Source organism: Phaenicophaeus curvirostris, chromosome 2 (genome assembly GCF_032191515.1).
Source record: "Phaenicophaeus curvirostris isolate KB17595 chromosome 2, BPBGC_Pcur_1.0, whole genome shotgun sequence".
NCBI classification, from domain to species: Eukaryota; Metazoa; Chordata; class Aves; order Cuculiformes; family Cuculidae; genus Phaenicophaeus; species Phaenicophaeus curvirostris.
Window position 1 is genome coordinate 35,423,437 of NC_091393.1, and position 23,170 is coordinate 35,446,606.

The 23,170-nt window shown below is 36.6% G+C and overlaps 1 protein-coding gene across 1 annotated transcript in view; it reads left to right on the forward strand.

The window, feature by feature from the left end:
- The window catches only part of AFG1L (AFG1 like ATPase), a 56,556-nt gene that overhangs the window by 22,209 nt on the left and 11,177 nt on the right, over positions 1–23,170 (forward strand). Inside the window, exons 8-10 of the mRNA XM_069851676.1 lie at positions 14,588–14,670; positions 18,076–18,146; positions 18,403–18,503. Of these exons, the coding sequence (XP_069707777.1) occupies positions 14,588–14,670; positions 18,076–18,146; positions 18,403–18,503 (255 nt within the window). The remainder of the gene's footprint in view (positions 1–14,587; positions 14,671–18,075; positions 18,147–18,402; positions 18,504–23,170) is intronic.

The following is a 23,170-nucleotide window of genomic DNA, read 5'->3' on the forward strand; positions in this document are numbered from 1 at the left end:
CCTCAGTCAATAACTGAGAAGTTTCCATTTGGGATTTCTTCAGTTTCACAAGAAACTTGATGTTAACTTGGTGTTCACTCTTCCACACTGACATTTTCTGACCGAGGGTAACAAACATCTATGTTTGAACATTCGATTGCTTGTACTGGATGAAGCAATCGAGTTTAGTGTTGTCTCACTGTGACGGGTTAAAACAAGTCCTATCACCATCTCTTTCTCTCCCCGCTTTCAGTCTTGGTTCCCAAGCTGTAGGTTTAGTCTTGGGGGTTTTTGTGTCAGACCTTATATAGTGTTCCTCCAACAGTTATACTGTGTTGTATTTGTGGGCATCTTACATAGACTATGTCAAAAAATCTTGCTGTTCGTTTGGTATAAGGGAAGTGGTGTTTGGTATGTATCTCTCAATTAACTTGTTCCTGGATCTTTCTTGTGTGTGAGGTGTTTTTTGAGTGGGTATTTGTGAGTCTTCACATAATGTTCAACACGGCAAGTTCTGAAGCAATATCCCGGAGTCTGCATGTTGTGCTGTGACAGGCAATAGTTGCTTCATTTAGATTAAAATTAAAAAAATGGAGCAGTGTTTCTCAATATGAATAATACAATCAGAGCTTATCTTAGTGTTGAAAAGAACATATGCCAAACTCACACTTTCAAGGTCTAAGCAAGTCACAAATATTTTTGATTCACAAGCTCTGATTGTATTGTTACAATATTGAGGGCTAGCGTAGAGCTCCCATGTCCTTCTCCACCTGGACTGACATAACACGTGAAATGGAAAAAGCAGCAATTCCCTATCTCACAACAGTATTGCCAGAATAAATACATAAATAACGCTAACTATATCAATATCTAAGATAAAAGAAAGGTGAGGTATAGTTTAGGGTAGTTTTGGCTTAGCAAGAAGAAATTCGGAGTTGCTGAGTAGATACACTGGTTGCATGTTCCTATCCAGATGGTCAACAGTAACGCAGCTGACAGTGCCTTGGGTTTTCAGTGGGGCCTTTTGGAATTATAAGATTGCTTAATTGCCGAAGAACTTTTGAAAATCCCATCTAATGCTGACATTTGAGCAATTACCAGGTTTCAAAGTTTGTGCCATTGACGTGAACGTGGCACTCCTATGTATCTCGGAATGGTTGTGTATGAAGGCAGGGTGGTTACCAGTGAAAATGGCTCTTACATAGATGGCTTTAGAAAAGTAAGAAACATGAAAGTAAATGAGCAATCACTTCCACTTCTTGAAAAGAGTCTGTAGCTGGCTGCATAGGATGCAGGAGAGGTCCTGATCACAGAGCATTTTCAAGCATAGTTGTAGTTTCATATGCATTTGCTTTTTGAAATGCGGCGTCCATGGCAAATCTTTCTTTTCTATTAATCTTCCCTTGTTTGCCTTTTATTTTGCTTTCTTCATAAAGGTAAGGTTCTTTCATTTCACTGATGATTGGACTTAAAGAATGTCTATCCTGTATGCTTATTACAGTTCCTTTTCTTCTCTTTTTTGGCTACTTGAAGAAAAAAGTAAAATGTAGTTTATGCATACAGAACATCTCATCAGGACTGGAAAAATAACCTAAATTTTTAGAAGAAGGCTTGTGGATAGAACACTGAGAGATGCCCTATAGGTGGATGGGTTTAGAGCTGCGACAGAGAATGGAGTAGTGCAAAAAGAAACCAGTAGCACAACCCAGACTACAGGCAGATGAACCATACCATAATCATGAGCGAAAGGAGTAAAAAAGGTTTCACTATAAACTCTGTTCACAAGGGTCTTTCTAAAATTCTGCATCATGTGTTGTCATTTTTTTTTTTTACACCTACATCTTCATGTTTTAACACTGCTCTAAGTATACCTGCCGTCAGTGTCACTTTAATGAATGTTACCAATACAACATGATTCTTTCTCCAAAACATGATGGCTGAAAGGTGGGTCAGAGGGAGCTTATCAATAAAGGCTTCTCTGAATGTACTCGGAGAATGGAAAGGTAATGGTGAAGTGTTAAAAATAATAAGTAAAAGATTGTCCAAATGTACATTTTTAATTCAACACGTCAGAAGTAGGCATTAAAAAAATGCACTGGAATATGTTTTAAGGTCAGATTTTAAAAAGTGACCTTTACATTATGAAGGCATGAATGGAACTAAATTGATATTCTGGCTGTGGTGGTTTGAGCCATGTAGATATAGGCCTCCCCAAGGTGTATAATCTGTACCATGGCAAACCTGTATCTTTTCTTGTGGCAAAGATGTTAATGGGTGGAATAGCTTCTGCATCAGCTGTTTATTATTCCATGTGTGACTTCAGGAAAAGTAAAGTTATATTCTAGAGTTTTGCATGGAAGTACAATGGAAAAATTTTACATTGGATGCTTGCAAATGTGATTTACTCTCCTCTGTACCTTAACTTCATTTTAATTGCCATGTGTCTGTGGTAGTGTCATTCTTATCTAACCCATTCCCTGGTGGTGGCTTTGACAGCTTGGACTAACTTCTGTCTTAGTTTTTGCTGGACTCAGATCTTCCTGCAGGGTTTTTGTTTGGTGAATGGGTGTGATTGGGTGGGTTTGTTTATTTGTTTGGGAAATTAACTTTTATGATCACAAATCTTAAAATAAGTCTTTATCACTAAAAGTAATTCAAGTCTGACACAGGAGCTTTGATTTCCTTTAAATATTCTTGGAAAGATAGGATGAATGGAAAGTATCAACAGTACATTTCTGTGAAGAGATGCTTCACTTGAAATAGATTTCAGGCTGTTTTCTTTCCAGGCCTGGTTCCTAGATACTCTGGTAACTGTCATACAAGAATATTTCCCTTCAAGCGATCAAAAGAAATGGTTTGTTTCTTAGGCCTAGAACTACCCAGGTTCATCCTTGATTTTGTTGTTGGTTTTGTTTCTCGAGGTTGTATGATTCCAGTACCTGGTTTGTGGTTCCCATTTCTTACAAATGTAACTACAAACCAATTTCTGTGCAATAAGCAAAAAGGTGAAACAGCACTCTAGGGAAGATAAAGTTACCTTGTGAAGTTTGTCTGTATTGCCTTTCTAGGTGGTAGATTACTGGGGACAAGTGATAGCTGAATGCTTGCAGTGGGAGGGGCAATTGGTATGTTCCACTTTTTAGGGCTAATATAAATGTTCCAGGTACCAAGGCTGGTGGCCACATAAAAGCTCCAGGTCTGTGTAGCTGGCCAAGCCAGCAAGGCTCCCTACCTCACGTGTGTCCCCTGTCGAATTCTGAACCTATCCCAGTGTTCTGATCGTTTGAAATCTTAAATAGCTTGCGATCTCGTTTTTCACCAATTCTTTAATCTTGTAACTTAAAGGGGTAGTTTTCATAAACAAGGAAAAACTCAATTGATTCATTCATTGTTGTGGCTAAAATTTTTTGGGGTACAATATCCTTTATGGAAGGGCTTAGATTCTGTAACAGATAAGAACGCCACTTCTGTCCATGAAATTTTATGAAGACAGGGCTTTACAGTGATAAGTATTTGGAAGGAAAAACCTTTTACTTCTGTAATTGCAATTAGATTCAGTCCCTTCTGATTGAGCTTTTAATCTTGCAGCATCTCTTACTGAGCATTTTAAAGTGCGTGGAGATCCTAAGTGATTTTTTGTCCTTTTTTTTTTTTTTTTTTGACAAAGGCAGTTCTTGAAAAGAAAAACATACATTGCTCACAGTTACTTTGTTCAAATGCTTAGAGCAAGAATACTTAAAAGATTGTTAATCTAAACCAATATGAAATATAAAAATCATTATTTATTATAAAACTGTTGGGTGAAACTGACTTGTTAACTGTAAGCATCATATGCTCCTCTCAACTAGAAGGCAGTGTATTTTTATATACTGTGTTGTTTACTTTCTCAAAATTGCTTAATGATTATTTATTGACATTGTTGCCTATACTGCTTTTAATTAAAATATACCATTTCTTACAAAGCAAGAAATGGAGGAATTTAAAATTATTTTCAGTAACTTAGTGTGAAAAATACTAATGTAAAACATGTAGAGCTGTCCCTGAGGACATGGTGGGAGTCAGTTTCGTACAAAGGCATTTGGTAGATATAAAATGTCTTTGATGGTGCACTCAGCTTTTGTCCAACCACCTGTGTGAGAAATGCAGGGATTTGTTGATTGGCGGATCTGCCTCTTTCCACCCCCCCAAAAAAGTCATCTCCTTGATGAAATTGAGTTGTCAGTTTGTTCCAGTCTAATGGTGTGATAGCCCAGCAGCTTTCAGTGTGTTGAATAGTTAAAACCTGCTTTTGAGGTCAGTGTCAGCCACTCTGACCCCTGTGAACTGTCACCTGAGTCAGAATTGCAGGGATTATGCCTTTGATAGTGTGATGGCTTTGCCTATCAATTGACTTTTTCATTACTGAAGATGTTGGGCCTTTTGTTTCCCTTCTTAGTATGTAACCAAGCAAACTCCTAAGTAGAAGGAGCATTTGTTCTTGTTCTTTCTGTCTGCAAGTAATAGAAGTGCTCATCTTTTGTGAGGCATACCTAATTAAACATAGGAAAAAAAAAAAAAAAGAAAATGCAGCATGGTTGCAAACATTTTTGTGTTAAGCATCAGTATCAGTACTGGGTAATTTTAGTTTGACAAATTTGTAAGGCATTAACTTACAAAATGTTGTATTTACAAAGCAAGGTGTCGGATTGGAAGTTACCAGCCCTTTCAGTATTCAGCCTTCTAAACCCTTGTCTGTGTGTGTGTGTTAAATTGAAACAGAAGGATTATTTGAATTCTGTAGTTCAGAGCACTAACTGTTACAATGTTTTATAATTTACCTATTACCGTAGTGTGCTTTCTAGATATTAAGCTGTTCATTTCATTTACCTTCTACCATTCATTTACAGACACTCTTCGAGGCAGTTTGTTTAGATACACATCAAAACTTTATCTGAGGATAAAATAGTCGCTACTGTAGCTCAGTGCTAGGCTCCCTGCCTTCTCCTTTCCTTTAATTGTTAGGATATCCTGAGTTCTTGCTTGGTTTGTTTACTCCTAGATTAAAATGAATAAACCAAAGCATATCATAGATATGGAATGGTTGATTCCTGCTGTATCAGGGTAAATTAGTCTAATTACACGTGGCGGTTTTATTTGCTTGTGATGTAATGTGAAATGAGGTCCTGCCTCCCTCCAAAAAGCCCGAGCCAATTAATAAAGCTTTTAAGCTCTTTGTCACAGGCCACCGTGGAGGTCTGCAGAGAAGAACTTTAATCCAATAAACATTTCATTTAGATCATGAAAAGAAAGCATGAGGAGAAGCTCCTACAAGAGAGGGTGTTACCAGCAATTCTGGCCACGAAGAGATGTGAGGAATTTGCCAAATTAACCATATTTAACACAGAAATGTGTCAAAACTAATAATAGAATAATTTAATTTGACTTGAACCTTATATTGTTAAAATTCTAAGAAGCCATGACTGTTTTCTTCAAAGACTTTACTGTTGAGCTGGATGGACAGGGCAAGGGGAGGTTGTGAGAAACCCTGATAGCAAATAACACTGGCCGAAGCTGGTGGAAAAAAAAAAAAAAGGAATAGATAATTAGGTGTAATTAGCGTGTATGAATTGTTGTCTCTCTGCCCTTGGCTTGAATAAATTTCGGAGAAAAAAACCCCTAGTGGTGAAAACGCTTTGATGTAAGAAGAGTCATTGTGGTTTGGCAGCATAAAGGCAGTGTTTTATACTTCTTACATAATGGTTGTGATACAGAAAGAGTGAATAGACCCTGCACCCCCCAGCCTGCTTTACAGCAAGGACTTTTGGATTCCCTAGAAACAAAATGCATCAGAAGTTTTCAGTTGTTGGTAATGAGGTAGTGGACCTCATCAGAGCTAAGCGTAAGCCATCTTTAGCTTTTGTTTAGCTCTTAATCGCTTTTTTTTTTTTTTTCCCATTCTGGGAAATCCAGTTTTGTAAATCAATACTACTTTTTTACTCTCTCTTTTTTTTTTTTTTTCCCCTACCCTGCCAACAGTTCTGGCAGGAGCAAAGGCTAATACTGGGAAAAGAAATACAAATCAAATGTTAACCAGAAAAACAACAGTGAAAAGAAATCTAGACGAATAAATTAATCCAGGGTGTAATTCCAATGAAGTACACATATTAGGGGTGAATTTGACCCTTAGCTTACAAATCATCATGTTATAAATTCTGAGTGAACCTTTGGCATTTGTTTTTCGTAGAATGCCACAGCTTGTTTATTAGGACACTGAAAGTTAGTCATTATTGGTTCTTTAGCAAAACTGGATGTTTATACAGTGGTTTGTGAGTGGTTTTGTTGCTTTTTAAAAAATTTTATTTATACTTACTCTGTGAGGAAGAATTTTTTCCTAAGGAATGTGAAACGGGGAGGACTGTTCAGTGTAATTCTTATTGCATGAAAGTTTACTTTGCCATTCTTCTGCTCCCTGGCTGGAAAAAGGAGAGGCTACTTGTCTCCTACCCAGCACAGCCACATCTGTACCTCCTGAATTCTTTCACTTTTGTCTGAATATCTGAAATACTATTCACAGAACAGTGCATTTTAAGAGTCTCTGTCTTTATTCATGTACCATTATTTTACAAGTTAATTGTCTATTTTTCCTCTTCTTAGGGGGTAGCTGATTTGTAGCTAGACATTAAAATAAGTTATTGAAAAGTTGTACAATAGATCGTATGTTCCTTGTGGTAGCAAGAATAGTGGGGTTTCTTAGTTGTTGAAGTTTTGAAGGCTGTAATGTAAACTTGTGCAACTTCCGTGGAATTAATTTTACCTCTAAATTTATCTCTGCAGAACTCTTCCGTTTAAATGTTCTTGTCTAAAGTGTATGGAAAAGATTAATTTAAAAATTATGTTTGGCAGTGTTTTACTTCACAAATCTTTGTGCTCTAGGGCCATTTAAAAATAATTCGGAAATAAGATACTTGGCGTCTAAAAGGAACCTGAGCATGATTAGTTTCAGCAATACTGTTCAATATTCTTGGATGACATTTTGAAAGTTTTCATCAGAATTTGGTTTTATTGGTTTTTCTGTTTGTTTTGGGGGGTATGTGTGCTTTTTGGGTTGTTTTTATTTTTTTTTTTAAATTTTGTTTTGTTACAGGATGTATAATTGGAACAAGTATGAAGGGTCTAAGGCTATTGTAGCAATTTCCTGTATTTCATTATCAGAGGAGAATATGGGGGAAAATACTGTAAAGAAAAAAAAAAATCAGTTAACCCCTTAAAGCATTGCACTATTTTGTAGAACAAATAGCTTTTTGTACTTGAAGTTGATTTGATCTGTGAAAGGCAACACCTGAATATCATGCAAGACTAAGTAATTATGCCTGATTGTAAGGGTTCTTTTTCAGGTATAGGTCACAGGAAATTCAGTTAGGGTGGAGTATGTACAAAGCTAAGAAATATGCAGATTTTCTGTTGTAAGGTTGTGTAAAAATTATTTACAGTTAATACTTGCATAAAGGTTAGAAAGGTTGATGAAGTGATATTTAGTTTTGCTTTACTATTCACTGTGTGTCAGAATGTAATTATGACTGATTCATGAAACTGTCTTAGCAATAAACCATCTTTATTAAAATGATGATCAAGACAAGAGCTGACAGTAATAAAGAATAGAACATTTTAGTCTTGTTGCTTTTGAATGATTGCTAATTACCCCAGAGGTTATGTATAGTGCTTATGAGGATTCATTGACATTTTCTTTAAAGTCTACTGTTTCAACAACATCTGAACAGGGAGACAAAAGCTGTACGCATGCCGAACAATGCCTGGCTCAAGGTTTTATCCACCACAAAATACCTGATGATTCCCGTTCTCCTTCCCCCTGAGTACATTTCATTCCCATGACTCTATGTAGCAGAAAGTTAGGAGAATTACGAACTACAAATTACAAAAAGGCATGGATAAAAGGAGCAGCCCTTTGAGGGTCCTGCATTTGTTCCATGCTTGCTCATGACTTAATGGTCTGGCTGTTCTCCTTCTAGAGCTGCACCGCAGAGGACACACTGCACTTAACTTCATACGCTTCTCAGCAAGCTGTGAACAGACCTGCCCAGCTTAAGTCCCAGCTGGACCAGTTTCACATTCTGAAACGTGCTGATGATTGTCACTTGCTGATGACTTTGAGAATATACCAAAGTTAAAATGTGTGGGTGTGCTTTGTAGGCCAAAAACGTTTTCATGACACGCTGCATTTTTGCTTGAGAGGATTCTTGGTCTACCGCAGTTATGAATCATTTGGGAAAATGCTGGTTGTAATGGTACCCTTTGGATGAAGAAACCTTTTCTTGAAATAGTTTAAGAAAGAATTCTAAGAAAGAAATAATATCTTGGTTGATAATCTAACACTACATGGAGTCAAATGATGAAAAATAAAGATGGTAAAGGGTTGTGAGCTCTTTTGACCTGAGGAATGCTTTTTTCTGTTTCTGGCTGAGTTCTCATCATGTGTCTAGGTGTTGTATGATATGAGAGAATTTTTCTGTTAGGCTAGGTGTGAATGTATGAGAAAATAGATTGCCAATGAATAATCTCATTATTTTGTGATTTGCTGGAGGGAAGGAATTTCAATGATTCTGTGTATTGTTAATGGAGACCAAATCAGCAGGACAGGTGTGGGGTGTATTTAGCGGGGTGGGAGGTTTTTGGATATAACCTAATACAAACAGTTAGATGCTGAGAATGCATTTGAATTTATACCTATGTAGAAATTGATTCCTTTTGCTCTGAAAGAGAGGTTACAAGTTGTTATTCTTAGTTAGGCACGGCTTGGTTACTAATAGTAGACGTTCTAATGTGCTTGTTAAGAACTACACCAGAGGCAAAGATTATTAAGTGTGCAGCTTTGAATGCCTGGAGATAGGATGATATTCTTCTTTGCTCATATGGAAAGTGAATTTGATACTGCAGATGCAGTGCTGCCTCTGGGTTTGCAGGTGTCTGGTTTGACCCAAGTGCAAAAGGCTCAAGAAACTCAGGGGGTGTCAGAATTTGAGGTACTTATTATCCCAGTCTCAGATCTCTGTTCCCTTACCCCTTCTCTGCATGCCTTTAGATAGGGTTTATCTAATCCTGTGGGCTGATAGGGTGATTTGGATGATTTTGCATGGGTTTTTTGTTGTTAGGTTTTTTAAAAATGCCATTATAATTCACAGCAGTGGATGACAACTGGGTTGACTTCTAGTGGCCTACATTAAGGCTGACATATGTGCTCACCTGCGCTACCAGGGGTCATGAGCTGATCACAGTATTTGAGCATCATATTTAGTACAATAGACTACAAGGCCATCTATTAGCATTTCATGTTTTTTTGTGACACATGGGAAACACTTATCTTGAGAACTTGCAGGTTATCCAGTTAACTATGACGGCCTTTTGAAATTGTCTGAAACCTTTGTTCTTCTACCTAACAATCTATCATGTTGTGTACTTTTAATTTCTTGAGCAATTAAATATTTTAATACCAACCATTCTTCATTGCAGCAACAAAAAAATACCAGAGGTCCTTACAGGAAGAAAAAGGTGTTTCTGTTGATCTATATTTAATAGCTTTCTACAGTAGGTAGACCGAAAGTCTAGTTTTATATATTTTATCTGAAGATTTTTGTTTTAGGTGTTCTGTCTCGAGTTGAGCCTTGAGGCTTTGTCTTTTTTCCTTCTGGAATAAAAAAGTTTTTCTGCCACTTCAGTTGAAACGAGTGCATGATCATGTGGTATTTTTAACTTACTAATTGCGTTTTCAATTCTGTAATTGTATTTGTTCTTTGTATACATAAATACATAAATGACTTCAAAATAAATTGTATGACTAATTAATTTTATGCATTTGAATTGAATAGGGTAAGCCAGACTTGAAATATCTCAATAGAATAGAAAATCTGTTGGAAACTGTGGATGGTTCTACAAGAACAGGCTAGGCTTAACTGTGGCTTCAATTTTAAGTATTTGTTTCAAAAGAAAAGTAGAAGTTTAGCCCAAGTAAATGAAATTTGAAAGTTTAAACCTCCATCTTAAAAAATGGAAAACAATAGTTACAGTCATGGCTTTGACAATTAAGTACTAATGATCTGAGCACTCCGGTTAGTGCTTTGGCTGTTGATTAGGATTCTGTGGTGGTGATTAGCGAGTGTGTGGATGCAATCACATTTGTAGGGTTTAATCAGTCCAGTGCTGGAGAAGTTAACCCAGAGACAGAAAGAAACTAGAACTTGTGTGTAATCTTAGGAAGTTTTTTCCCCATGCTGCAAAAAGATGAAGGATTTAAGTAGCAGAGCCTACCTCCTCCTCCCCCCCCAGCCCCCTTCCCAAATTTGCAGGGTTGCAGATAGTAGTATTAATTTTCTAGTTTCATGATGGCAGGAGTATGTCTTTGACACATGTGAAATGAGGAGAAGATGCATGGTGGTACTCACATATGCACCCCCTCTGAGGTTCAGTATTTAATTCTTACAGTTGTGAGCTGTTTGGTTTTCCATGCTGTGCAACCATGTATCTAGTTTTCAGTGTTGTAAATCTAGTGTTTTAAGTGTTTAGCTTGGACACGTGATATTTTGATGTGCTTTATTTTCTTCTATTAGACATCCTGATTATATGCTGTCTTTTTAGCTTTTCAAGCATTATCTTGAAAAATTTATTTACAAATACGAACATTTTGCCCTCTGCATTCCTGTGAAGCAAATAAGTGAACGTTTATGTGTGTAGAAACAAAGAAAACGATGGATACCCTTGTCTACAAGGGACAACCCCAAAAGGAAAAACTTTTGTATCTCTGCTCAGCACATGGCTTCTCTGTGACCTTTCTGACTTTTGCTTTGGGTAGAGGTGCTCAATCCTCCTTTAGAACTATCTCCACCTGTAAATTCTTAACTTGGAGGAGAAGAGCATTATATGCTGTTCTGTTGGCATTAATTTATTCCACATTATCACTTAATGATTGTTTATTTTGATCATGCTTCTGTTTGATATTTTTTTTGTAACGTTATTTTCCAGTAGCACCTATAGATCTTTACTGTCATATAGTTACATAAGGAGAAAGTTATTCCTACTCTACAAAGCTTATAATCTAACAACAGCATTCATGTTTAACTGTAATATTTTCTGGGAACATGTTGCTATACATGATATGTGATAATGTTTTGTTTTAACGGCAGAGGCCATCTATTTTATGTATATTTATACACTGCCTTGCAGAATAGATGTGAGTCAGCTTTGAAGCGTCTCAGTAAAAATAATTAATGATGAGCAGAGATAGGTATTTATTCACATGAACATATAGAAGGGTTAGGAATTCTTGTTATTGTATCATTTTTATTTCGGACATGGGCTCTAAAAGGTTGAAGTACTTTGCCGAAGAGAGCCTCGGTCTGGAGAGGATAGAAAAAGAGATTCAAAGTAAAATGCAAACCAGAATTTGACTGAAAATGCTGGTTTGGAAAATAGGAGACAGGGCCATGTTTGGAAGATGGGACAAAAATAAGCCAAAAAAGCCCCCACAAACCAAACGCAGAAATTAATTAGGAACATCCAAGGAGCAGGATAGTAAAATGCCAAATGTTTTCCAAAGCGCTGAGTGACTTTCTGTTCCTGTTAACTGACTCCTAGCTCTATGCTTAATTGTGTGTTACAGAAAACTGCTGTATATAAAAATTCTCTTTTTCCATTTTGTATGTTTGATGCAGTTGACTTTTGCCTCCTAATGAAGCAAAAGCCAATAGGACTGTAATGACCGCATTTTATATATCTCTGAACAGGATGCTGCTATTGCCTTTCTGGCTGTAAGGTCCTATAGCGCAGAATACCTAACAGATATTTTTTAAATAAACTGTATAATGTTATAGCACATTATGATTAGAATCAATAGTAGTACATTATTACAGACATACAAGACAAGGTACGTAGGGAAGAGAAATATCTTTCTTTTAGACAGTGTAGCTTAAAAAGGGCCCAAAGCCATAAATAAGCTCTTGAGCACACAAGCACTTCTTAACTAGTGTTACTAATGATAGCAATCTTTTTCTTGAATAGTGATAATACTAACTTCTTTGAAGAAAAAGAAAAGAGAAGTAAGAGAGAAGAAATGCACCTACTTCATAGCTGTATTGATAGTGTTTACATTTACAGTTCTTGTCTCCAGAATTTGTTCATTGTAAGGTTAAATCATGGGGTCATAAAAGACAAACAGCACATTTTAGGAGTGATAAGTTTCTAAGCAGAACACAAGTGAACTCGTGTTGCAAAAAATACCGTCGTAACAAGGGCTGGTTTATATTTCAGCGACTGCAGTGACCGGCATAATCCAGCCCAGTATCAGTCTGTATCTGAGTGCACGGCTTGTCTGCCCTACTCGGCATTTGTTTAGCAGCTGAGCCACAAGCACGGCTGTAAATATCCACACGATACATGTACATCAGCCTCAGTGTTGAGGTGCACTTTTTTTCTTTCAGCCGTACCACCACGCTGTTAAGTATACGTAGGTCTAGGTTCACTTTTTCCTCTGTTTGTAACACAGTACCCTGAGATAGCGATGGAGTTTGTAAACGTGTCTCGAAGGCCAGAGAGCGAGGCTGAATTCATGCAGAATTTCCTTTTTGTTGTTTCCAGGAAAAAACCCCCAACAAGATGACAAACAGCATTACTAAGTATCTGAATATCAAAAGTTAATCTGAATAATCTCATTGTCCACATAGCTGTATTAATGCGATTTCCCTGCCCCCTCCACCCTCCCAACATAAAGAAAATAATATTGAGCTAATCTACTACTTTGGAAAAAGAAAACATTAGGTGGAAAGATGCTGAACATCAGTGTCTGGCAAAGAAAAGCTAAGTACACCAGCTTTGCTGTGAAATTTCAGGAATATTCCTTCTAGCCTTGACTGCCAGAGTGATGCTGAAGAAAAGCTTAAACATCCTCTCTCCCTTGTGCATATTATTACATGCCTCTGGAACTTTTTTCTTCTGCACTGTTATTTATTCTCTTTCTTTGTAAGCTTTCACGAAAAGAAAGGGAATAGATTATAATAATATTGTAGCACCAAGGCTATTGTGTTTGCAGTAGCCTTAGCCGAAGATAATGATTTGATTAGCATGGCTTTTTCACTTACCGGAATTAAAGATACATGGGTTCTCCTGGGATTCTGTGCTTTCAGGGTGATTTTTTTTTTTCTGCCTCTTTTCTTCAGCTGTGTATCTTTGCAGAGAAGTTGGGGATTTAAAATAGGTATAGAATCTTCAGTAATTGCCAAGGGCAAAAAATTAGTGCAATGAGTCATCACAGTCACTCCTGCAGTTATTTGTAATCTATGTCCTATGCAATGCATTTGTTCAAAAGGGCCATTGTTCCTTAAATCACTGATGATAGTTCTTGTAAAATTTAAGGGTGCTTTTTCCTGTGATGTAGTTGCTATAAATGAGATTTGACATTTCCAATTTTGATATTTGAATGGCCTCAAGGAGGCTTTGAAAAATTTGACACGTGGAATATGAAACGCTTAACAAGAGTATTAAAGATAAACTAATAGCTCACAGTGCAGTGAAGGAGAGTAATTTAGTGGATTCTAGCAATCTGAAGAATTGCAATGGTATTGAATTACCTAAAAAAAAAATAAAATTATTGCTTTAATTAACTTGTTGATAGGAGTGTATTTTCTAAAATACTAAAACTTTTTCTCCCTTTCTTTTATACCTTCTTTTGCTTCTGGCAATATAGTACCCAGAAGTTGTGTATGTTTGCAGTAGTAATAATAAATAAGCAGTTTCCTTTGCCAGAGGGTGTAAAAGCTTGATCCCACTGAGGTTAGTGAGAATTCTGCTCTCAGCCTCAAGCCTTTAATCAAAAAAGCACCCTTTAGTACAGCTGCTTTTAAGTTTTCTAACAGAAGCAATTATTGTGACTACTCGGGGACGTCTGTGTCACACTTGGAATCTTACAGGTTGTTTAAAGGAACAAAAAAGATGATCCTTTTCTGAGTCATTTCAGGCACTACAAAAATGAAACAAAATTTTTCGATATAGAGCTTTGTTTATTCACCTTTATGCTTTAGTCTGTTTTGCAGCAAGACTTGGTGTGGTTCATATATTTGATGTTTGACTCATAAAATTTTTAATCTTCTTAGTAGAAGAAAAGATAAAATTATTTTAGCTAATCATGTAGAAGTAATTTCAGTTGTCTCTTGCTAGAATTTGATTGTAGTCTGTTAAACTTCTGTTGCTTCTAATTTTCTGGTTTTAGATGTACGTTCTTTACTGTGAAAATAATTACTTTCACACACTCTCCCAACAAAGCACTGCCTGGAGAGAATGAGTAATATCCATCGTCATTTCATTTAATCTGTATGAATTTTCAGTTGATGGACTTTGGAAAATGGTTATTTTTTTTATTATTTTGAATATGTGAATGGTTTTCAGCTTATTTCTTTGCTTTGATGAGTGTAAAGGAGACTTTGATTTTGTGATCTTGAATTTCACTTGTGCAGTTGATATTCGTGCTGATGGTTTATCACAATTGTGTGTCTTCTGTCTAACACAGACAATCACATGTATAGCTTTGACTTTAGGAAAGCTGTTATTTTCTTTTTTTTTGCCTCTGTAGAAATACTGCAGCACAGTCCAGCTTGATTCTGGAATTGATTACAGGAAACGAGTGCTTCCTGCTGCTGGAAAACTTTACTACCTGTAAGTTTATCTATGATATGGTATTTGCCCTCTTCCTTTTTATTAGCCAATAATTTCCTAGTCAATGGGAAATGAAAAATGTATAGTAGAATTAGCAGAGTGTGACTTTTCCTTTCTATGCCTTCTGGTCCATTTTGTTCAGCAAACTGCCTTCCATTATGCCTTGATTTTAACGTCATTAAACTACATTTTCAGTATCCACACTAGCATCATTTATAATGTGTGACTGAATAAAAACTAATTAGATTTTTTGGGGAGGTGTGGTGTTTGGAGAACTGAAGTGACAGATGGTTAGAAAGTAATGAATATCCTCTTGTAAAAGATTGCACAATTCTCTTATAATAGAAGAACATCCTTATTGTATTTAAGTAATTAAGTATTTATAGAAATCCAATGACAAGGATTCATTTAATGTCGGGTATTTCCAGTGTTTTGGATTAAAAACCCCTACACCCTCCTATTTTGACAGATTGTTTCTGTTTATCCTAACAAAATTTCTTTAGCACTTTATTCTATATTTGCAAATAAATATATTTAAAAATACATTCACAGTTGTACTTATGGTTGCAGCATATATTTGCATATATCTGCCTAATACAAACATCCTGTCTTTTTTTTTTCAAAATACTTTGAAACCTTTGCATTCTAGATATTTTTCTACCTCATATTTACTCTTACAGTATTATTATTTGATGACACCCGAGCATGGCAGACAATAGCTTAAAATGAGATTGTATCCTTCAACCCAACATATAATATTGATTTCAAAATGATATTTCCATTAAGGAAGGTGCAGTATTTCCATCAATGTGACAGGTATTGAAACAAAGTGTATCCGTATCACTTAATGATGTTAGAAATTATAGTTGTTTGCCTGGAAGGGGGAGTACTGCTTAGCTGAATTACAACAGGTAACCCTGTCTGCTTCTGGAAGGAAATGACAGAATTTCATATATGGAAAACAGGTCAAATGCAGGTTCTGTATCTTCAAACAGTGTGTGACTGTATGAACTCAGGATGAGTAACTCTCATTCTATATTCTTGCCTGGCACCACTTTCTTTAATTTTTGTGACGTGTGCTTGGAAGTACTGTCTGAAGCTGCCTCTGTTATCTCAGAATTGCTCCTTGTGGCTCTTGTTCCCGTGTCTACGTAGCTGTCCCTGCTTACGGCTCTGCTAGTTGTGCTTATTGTGACTTTCTGTTCCGTAACTGTGGAGAGCACCTCTCATATTCTTTTCTCACCATGCTCTGAAGACAGGAAGAGCACGTATGCGGTTTCTAGAAGGTAATAGGCTAAACCTGGTGTTTATGGCATCAGCTCTCAGAGGAGAAGAAATATGAACAAGGCCCTGGAGTGGTACCCAGATAGAGTATTTCATGGTGTTCTGCTGGAAAGCTTCTGATCGAGTGAATGGCAAAGATTGGTGATAAGTCTGCCTCATGTTCTCTCACTGGAAGGATCTTGGTTAGCTCTAGAACTTGTTGTGTAAATCATAAGGAACCAGTAGGGGAAAAAAACCCCAAACATAAGAAGTCCTGTAGCTAGCTACCAGTGGAAAAAAGATATTTCTTTCATCGTCCGTTCTTTGTCTGAGGGAATCTGATTCGTTCTTCTATCCAAACTTGTTCACTGAAGCTTTCAACCCTGCAGAACTAGCATAGTATGGGAGGTTTTTTTATTTTGTTTTAGAGTTAGGTACCTTTACAGTATTTTGCTACAGGCTTTTGAAATTTATTTAGCAGTCTTGCCCCTTAAAGAAAATGTTCTTGTCCAACATGTTTACATTCCCCTGTTAGTGGTTATGATATAATCCTGACTCTTTTCTTAAATCCTCTGATTGCTTCATAATCTGTGTAGTCTTTTCTTCATCTCAAATGTGTAACTAAGGGTTGCTTAAAGTTGTTTCATACTCACCTGAAAGCAATCAATGCAGTAGATTACAAGATTCCTGATCAAGGCAACTTGCTTGATCTCAGTCTCGGGTGTCTATTTGCAAAACAAACTTTCTTGGCAGTTAGTTGCAAATATCCACCTAGACATCACATTCAGCTTTTGATTCCTGTAGTTTTTTCATCAAACTTTTTGATAGTTACATGCAAGCATGGGTGCATATTGCTGAATATATATGCACTTTCCCGCCCTTTTTGGCCTTTTTTTCCTTTTAGCTGTTACTTTTTATTTGTCACTTTGTCGGAGGAAAGCAGCACACAGGTATCAATATTGAAAGAAACTTCTTTTTTTGAAGTTAGTTTTATGTAATCTATTCAGAAAGGAGTTTTTAAAGTTTTTGAAATGTCACTTGCAGAAGTTTGTGGGTTTTTTTCCCCCCAGTTCTTTGTGTCTACAAGGTTTGCTATCGTTAAGCTTGAGCTAAAAGGTACTTATTTCAATTCTGCTGTTACATTTTTAATATGCTTAAGGTCTAATGAACAGGAGAGTAATTGTATACCATGGTGATCATCACTTGTCGCTTAGAGGACAGCTAGAACTGTGTGAAGCAATGCAACTTGAGTGCATCCATGGTCTATAAAAGTAGACTTTTCACACCAAATGAGATTATACAAACTTCAGTGAAGCATTTTATATCCTAGTCCTCGTTTATTTAGTCTACCATAGCAGTAATTTACTATTTTCAGCTTTCAAACTCAGCTAGAAATATCATCTGTCTTTAAGAGTGAAACACAGAAAGGCTGGCCCTCTAACCAATTCCGTGACAAAAACTTCACTGATCAGACAGGTTTGTAATTCTTATCACAACCAGAAGGTGAATATAAACTTTACTTCAGCTCTCAGCACAGATGTTTTACATTTTCACTGCCTGTGATTGATCTTTTCCCAGATAGTATTGGGGACAAATGGGAGGGAAACTGTTAAGATTACCAATACAGAGATCGTGCTTGTATTTTGAATTTCGTAGTTTAATTTTGTAAGTTGTCTGATCAATACAATCAGTTGACTTGATTTCCACCCCCCACCTCCTGAAAGCTGCTCCAGTATTTAATTTCGCAAAGTCTCCTTTCAGAAATTTCAAAGAATACTTCTTTAGGTGCTTGACTGCCTTGCCTTGTCTATTTGCTCTTATTTTGCATGCAAGATAGAGCCAGAAGCCTTTTTTCTCATTGTGCACACATAGTGTTAATGGATCTGCTCTGCCTGTATTGCCTCATTACTGGAAACAGCTCAAAACACAAAAGTCTTTCAGTGTATGCAAATAAGGCAGAATCATCTACCTGAGAGTTAATATTCTCTACTTTTAAGTGTATTCTAAATCTAATGTTTGTATTTAGAGCATAACATCCTGTTCTCTTTTTTTATGGGCAAAAAGCTAAGCAGGCTCAGGCAGCTGTTTGATGTTGGCTTCAAGTGTTATTAATTTCATATTCTATTATTCTTTTCACTGTAGCACAAGTGAAGCTGATGTGGAGGCTGTCATGGATAAGTTGTTTGATGAGCTGGCTCAGAAACAAAATGATTGTACGTAAGTTAATTTCTCTTGAAAGAGAATACATTTAGAACACAATGCCCAATCTCCACTGACCAATTAATAAGTTCCATTGCTGTCTATGGGTTGATGCCACACTCAAGTGGCAGTCATTGTATCAGCATTTTGTCTAATTTATGTGTTGAATCATGTGCTATTATTCATCAAGCTATGCATTTCCTATCTGTAAGAGATGAATTTTATAGTAATTATCCAGAGAAGATTGAGTCTTTGTTCATGTTCCCATAGTAACTAGACCAAGGATTCTGAAAGTGCAAGGCAGAGAGCTAAGGCTGAATAAAGCCTGTGGAACCATTGCAGACTTCACGTTTGAAGAGCTGTGTGACAGAGTGAGTACCCAGTCAAATCTAGATCGGTTAATGCTCAGACTTTTCACAGTTTAAAAAAAACCAACCAAAAACCCAGACACAAACACTCATTATTTCCCCAAGTCATGCTAAATTAAAAGGACTTTTTTTAACATAGCAGAAAGATTTTGAATTTAATAGGAAAAAAAATAAAAAGAAAAAGAACACCCTAAAAGAACAATAATAATCTTCTTTTTCATGATACAGTTAATAAACTCTTAAGTATACCAGAGGTTGTCTTCAAAAATCCTAATACAGTAGGTGCCTGGCTAACATCATTGCTGGAATATTAGTAGTCACTACGTATTGGTATGTAAATAGCATTCAAATACTGTTTTTAAAATCTGGGGTTTAAGTAGATACTCAAGCAAAGGATTAGTAATCCTGGTACCACTAGAATAAAGTTGTTGTTGCATGTTTTGGTTGTGACTAGTGTGCAAGGGCTGTTTAGTCCCAGACCTTCTCAAAATTTGCCACATTTTGCTGAATGCTGCCAGATTCTCTGCTAAACGTATGGAGTGTGGTTCCTGAAAAGCTCTTGTTGTATATGACCTCCAGTAGATTTGAAGACAGTCCCCACTGGGAAATTGCAGTGTACTTCTGTGACGTCTCTGCTGACACCTGGAGTTATTATTAAATGATCGCAACTCTAAACTGGGCAAATAGCACCTTAGATTCAGGATGTTGTACAGTCCTTTGGTTGTGACATTACATTTTCACCTCCTTGTAGCTACCAAGTTGATAACTATTTGGACAGAAATTTCACTGGTTTATGTTTCAGACTGTAGTTTTCAGGCTTTACCGGTTTTCAGATTCAGACAGAACCAGTTAGCCATTAGTGCAAATGGAGGTATGTTGTGGGCAGAACAGCTTGCTTTCCACTAAAGGTTTTGAGACTTTTTCTTCATTGTACCTCTTAATGAATCAGGAAACTGTGCTGTCAGCGGACACTTGTAAAGTTCTTTAGTCCAGTAAATGCTTTCTGTACTGAAATGGGATAATAAATTGCTTCTGAGGAGAAGTGCTCTGGTAGCTTACAGGGCAGCGGCCACTACTTTGGGTCTGAAGGTTTCATAAATATTACATTAGTGTATTGGTAAGATGGTATCACTGTGCTCACTTCATAGGTAGAGAAGTATGATTGTAAACTTCAGAACTGTCTGTGAAATTTGGGTGAATGGCTTGAGTTGCCTCTGATATGTTTAAGTATAAACTTTTAGAGAGTGTCATAGTGATAGTAAAGAATTCCTATCAGTTTAACCTGCAAATAAGATCTTGCCCGCCCTGTTGCCTTTAAAATCTGCTAAAAGGCGAAAGAAAAATTCAGTTGCCAAACCAGGAAACCAGGAAACCATGTTCTTGTTTTTAATGAAATCTTTTAACTCTTTGATGGAAATAGTTATACATGCAGTATCTTTTTTTAACAGTCAGAATGAGAAGTCGTTCCCACTGATGCCACAGAAGGAAAAATAGGTAGGATCCAGAAGAGTTCAGTGGTCTTTCATAGCCAAAACCAACCCCCCATAAAGTCAGGAGACTGTTATTCATATATTTTCTGGCTAATAGTGGTAACTAGGGGGGGTTTAAAGCAGAGTTCTCTAGGAGACAGCTACCAAGGATTTGCTACTGCTTCTATTACCAAAGTAGTAGACAGGTGGTAGACAGGCATCATAGGTACAACTATTAAGGAACAGGCATCATAGGTACAACTATTAAGGAAAAGAAAACTAGGAGGCTGAGAAAGATGCAATGAAAAGGAAGACCCACAAAATAAAATACTGGAAGGGAATTTTTTGGATTTGGCTAGGTTGAGCCTGTGGGTTTCTTTGTGCAGGACTTGGGGACTAATGGTTATGGGAAGGCAGATTGTGTAAAGGGACGTGGGGCAGGGAATCTTCTTAGCTGGAGCCTGGAGCAACCAGGAGGGGGCTTAACTGACAGCCCGAGCAAAGCATCCTAGGTAGATAAATGCAGTTTAAAGTCAGTGACATAGGAACAATTTGAATTGAAAACAAGATTTGCGATAAGACCTGGTGATAAGCATGATAAGTGGGAAGTTCTCATTAGTGGGAAAACTGAGATATAATTGATATCATTGAAACCTCACAGGAGGATTCATAAAATAAGAATGTGGAATCAGTGCTTATGGCCTGCTTAAGGACAGAGTGGCTAAAAGAGGTGGAGGACAGTATGCAACATTAAAGACATAGGTACCTGCCTTAAAGTTAATTAATACAGGGATCTTGAACACATATTAGTCAGTCTAATAATGAACAAACCCCAAGTGTAGTACTCATAGGGGTCTGTTGCAAATGGAGAATGAGCCGGCGCATTGCTTCTTGAGCACTTGGGTATAAAAAGCATATAAAGAAAAAACACTGTTGTACAGAAAACTTATGCTATAGAAGAAACACAGAAAACAGTGAAATGTAATTACTCTGAAAATTGCAAATGATAATTTTCTAATATAGAATGTACTACATCCAGTACAAGGCTGTTTGGTTTGAGCAGTTTTATGGGAGTTTACAAGTCATGAATTAATCTGGAAATTCGTGTTGTGTAGGGCCAGTCTTCTCCATAATTTTCTAACACTCAGCATAACCAAAAGATACATCTAAACAGTGAAAATGCATTTAGGAAGAATAATTTTCAAAAGCAAAAGGGAAGTAGGACCAGAAATAACTTGAAAGCTAAGCGTAAAACATCAACAATAAAAAAATCCAAGAAAGACGTTTTGAGGAAGAGCATAGTATGTCCTGTGTCACCATCGAGACAGAATAAAATAATATAGAACAAGTGGCATCTAGTTATGAAATACAAGGAATTTAAAGAGAAACTAAAAGTCATGGGCAAATACCATGTCTGCTCAGCTATAAGATGACTTGTTGTTAAGTAAAATGGGAGTTTTGATGTGGTTTATGTTAACTCAATGTTATTGGATTGTTCTTAGTTGGAGATGGATGACATAATAATGATGTGGAAAAAGGAAAAGGTTTTGCAAAAAATACTTGTTCTGCGTAAAGCAGAGTGAAATATTTGTTTCACTAAAGGTTAAAAAAAAAAAAGCCTGAGAATACCAATGCAATTAACTTAGTTTAAATGTATTTCCTGGGTTAAATTTGGTTTGTGATTAAAAAAGCATTTAAGGTAGAGGGATAAGTGAGTAACGGAAGGAGTCAGTTGGTTTGGGAAGTTGGGTTTTGTTTGGGGTTTTTTGTTTGTTTTTTTTTTATTATTACACTGAATTGTTACAATATTATCTTGGAAGATATCCTTTGGAGTTTTTTTCAGCTGGCATATACCAGTGCTCATGTAGTTCTCGATAATGATTGCGGCATGAACAGACAACATTGTACTCAAAACATGGTGGATTGATTCCTTTGGCTATCCATTACCCTTAATGGTTCCTGAAGGGAGAATTTAAGTTTTCCATGAGTTGTTGTGTGAAAGAATGGATGTTTTTTTTATGTTGGAGAAATAGCATATCACCCAAATGGCTCTGCTTTCACATCATTGTGACAGTATGTCTTCTGGTTTGGTCTTGAATAACTGTTACAGGGCAGCCCAGACGGCTAAACTTCCAGACCTCAAGCTCTATTTGCATTTGTTGGGGTAGGATTAAGGAGATGTGTTTGAAATTGCTTAGACAATTGATAATGAATATTTGATCTGAACAGTCTATAATAAATTTTCAAATCCACTGATGTTTCCTTTAAAATAAAATAAAAGTTCTGTTTTAAAGTGAAGTATTAAAATATTTTCCACTTTGGTACTGTATGATTTCATCAAACGTCAGCCAATACACTAGATGAAAATAGCAAATCTGCGATTGGTAACTACATACTGTTTGAAGCATTTCCTAGCTTTAAGTGGAATTTTCAAAACAGCTACTTTTGTAGTTAATAGCTGAAAACCTTGGGCGATAGAGTTGGTTCCCTTCTAATTGTATAGTCTTTCTTTTCTTGTTTCACATGTTAGCATCCATTTTTTAATGTCAAGAATATAAGTAGTTATTTGTCTGAAACAGTGCATCAGATATTGGTGATTGCCAGTTGTCCATTAAAGTTTATAAAATGAAATACAAATAATATATTGTATGCAGTGCTGATATGACATGCAGCTGACTTAGTAAAAAGCTTGTTACACTGTGTGCATCAATTTTTAAATCATAGTTTCCCACTTGAGGAAAATTCCAAGTTTTAGCTAATTTATTTAATATCAAATCCATACACTTAACTATTTTGCCTTAATGGTGTATGTGAACATGTGGAAAACTAAACCAAAAAATGCTGGATGAGAGCATCTTGATATATTTTAGTTGTTTTAGAGCAAAAGGAGATGTAGATTTTCAGATCTACCACGCAAGGGTTTATGTGGCAGTATGGCACATGGTAACATTTGTTGTGGCTTGAAAGTAGTGACCTACTCACTGGAATGGAGTCCTGTAAACGTGTTTCTCCCCTGTCATCATCCAGGAGAACTATGCTTGTTTTTTATCAAAATGTTTATTATTTTATCATCTTTTCTAAGTCCTCATTAATGAACAAATGTGGCCAGAGAAGGCTGGGAGAGGCACCAAGCATAATACTGACAAGTAGTTCCTGAATTTTAATGCTAACATTCACTTCCCCCATTCTCTGTGGCCTTTA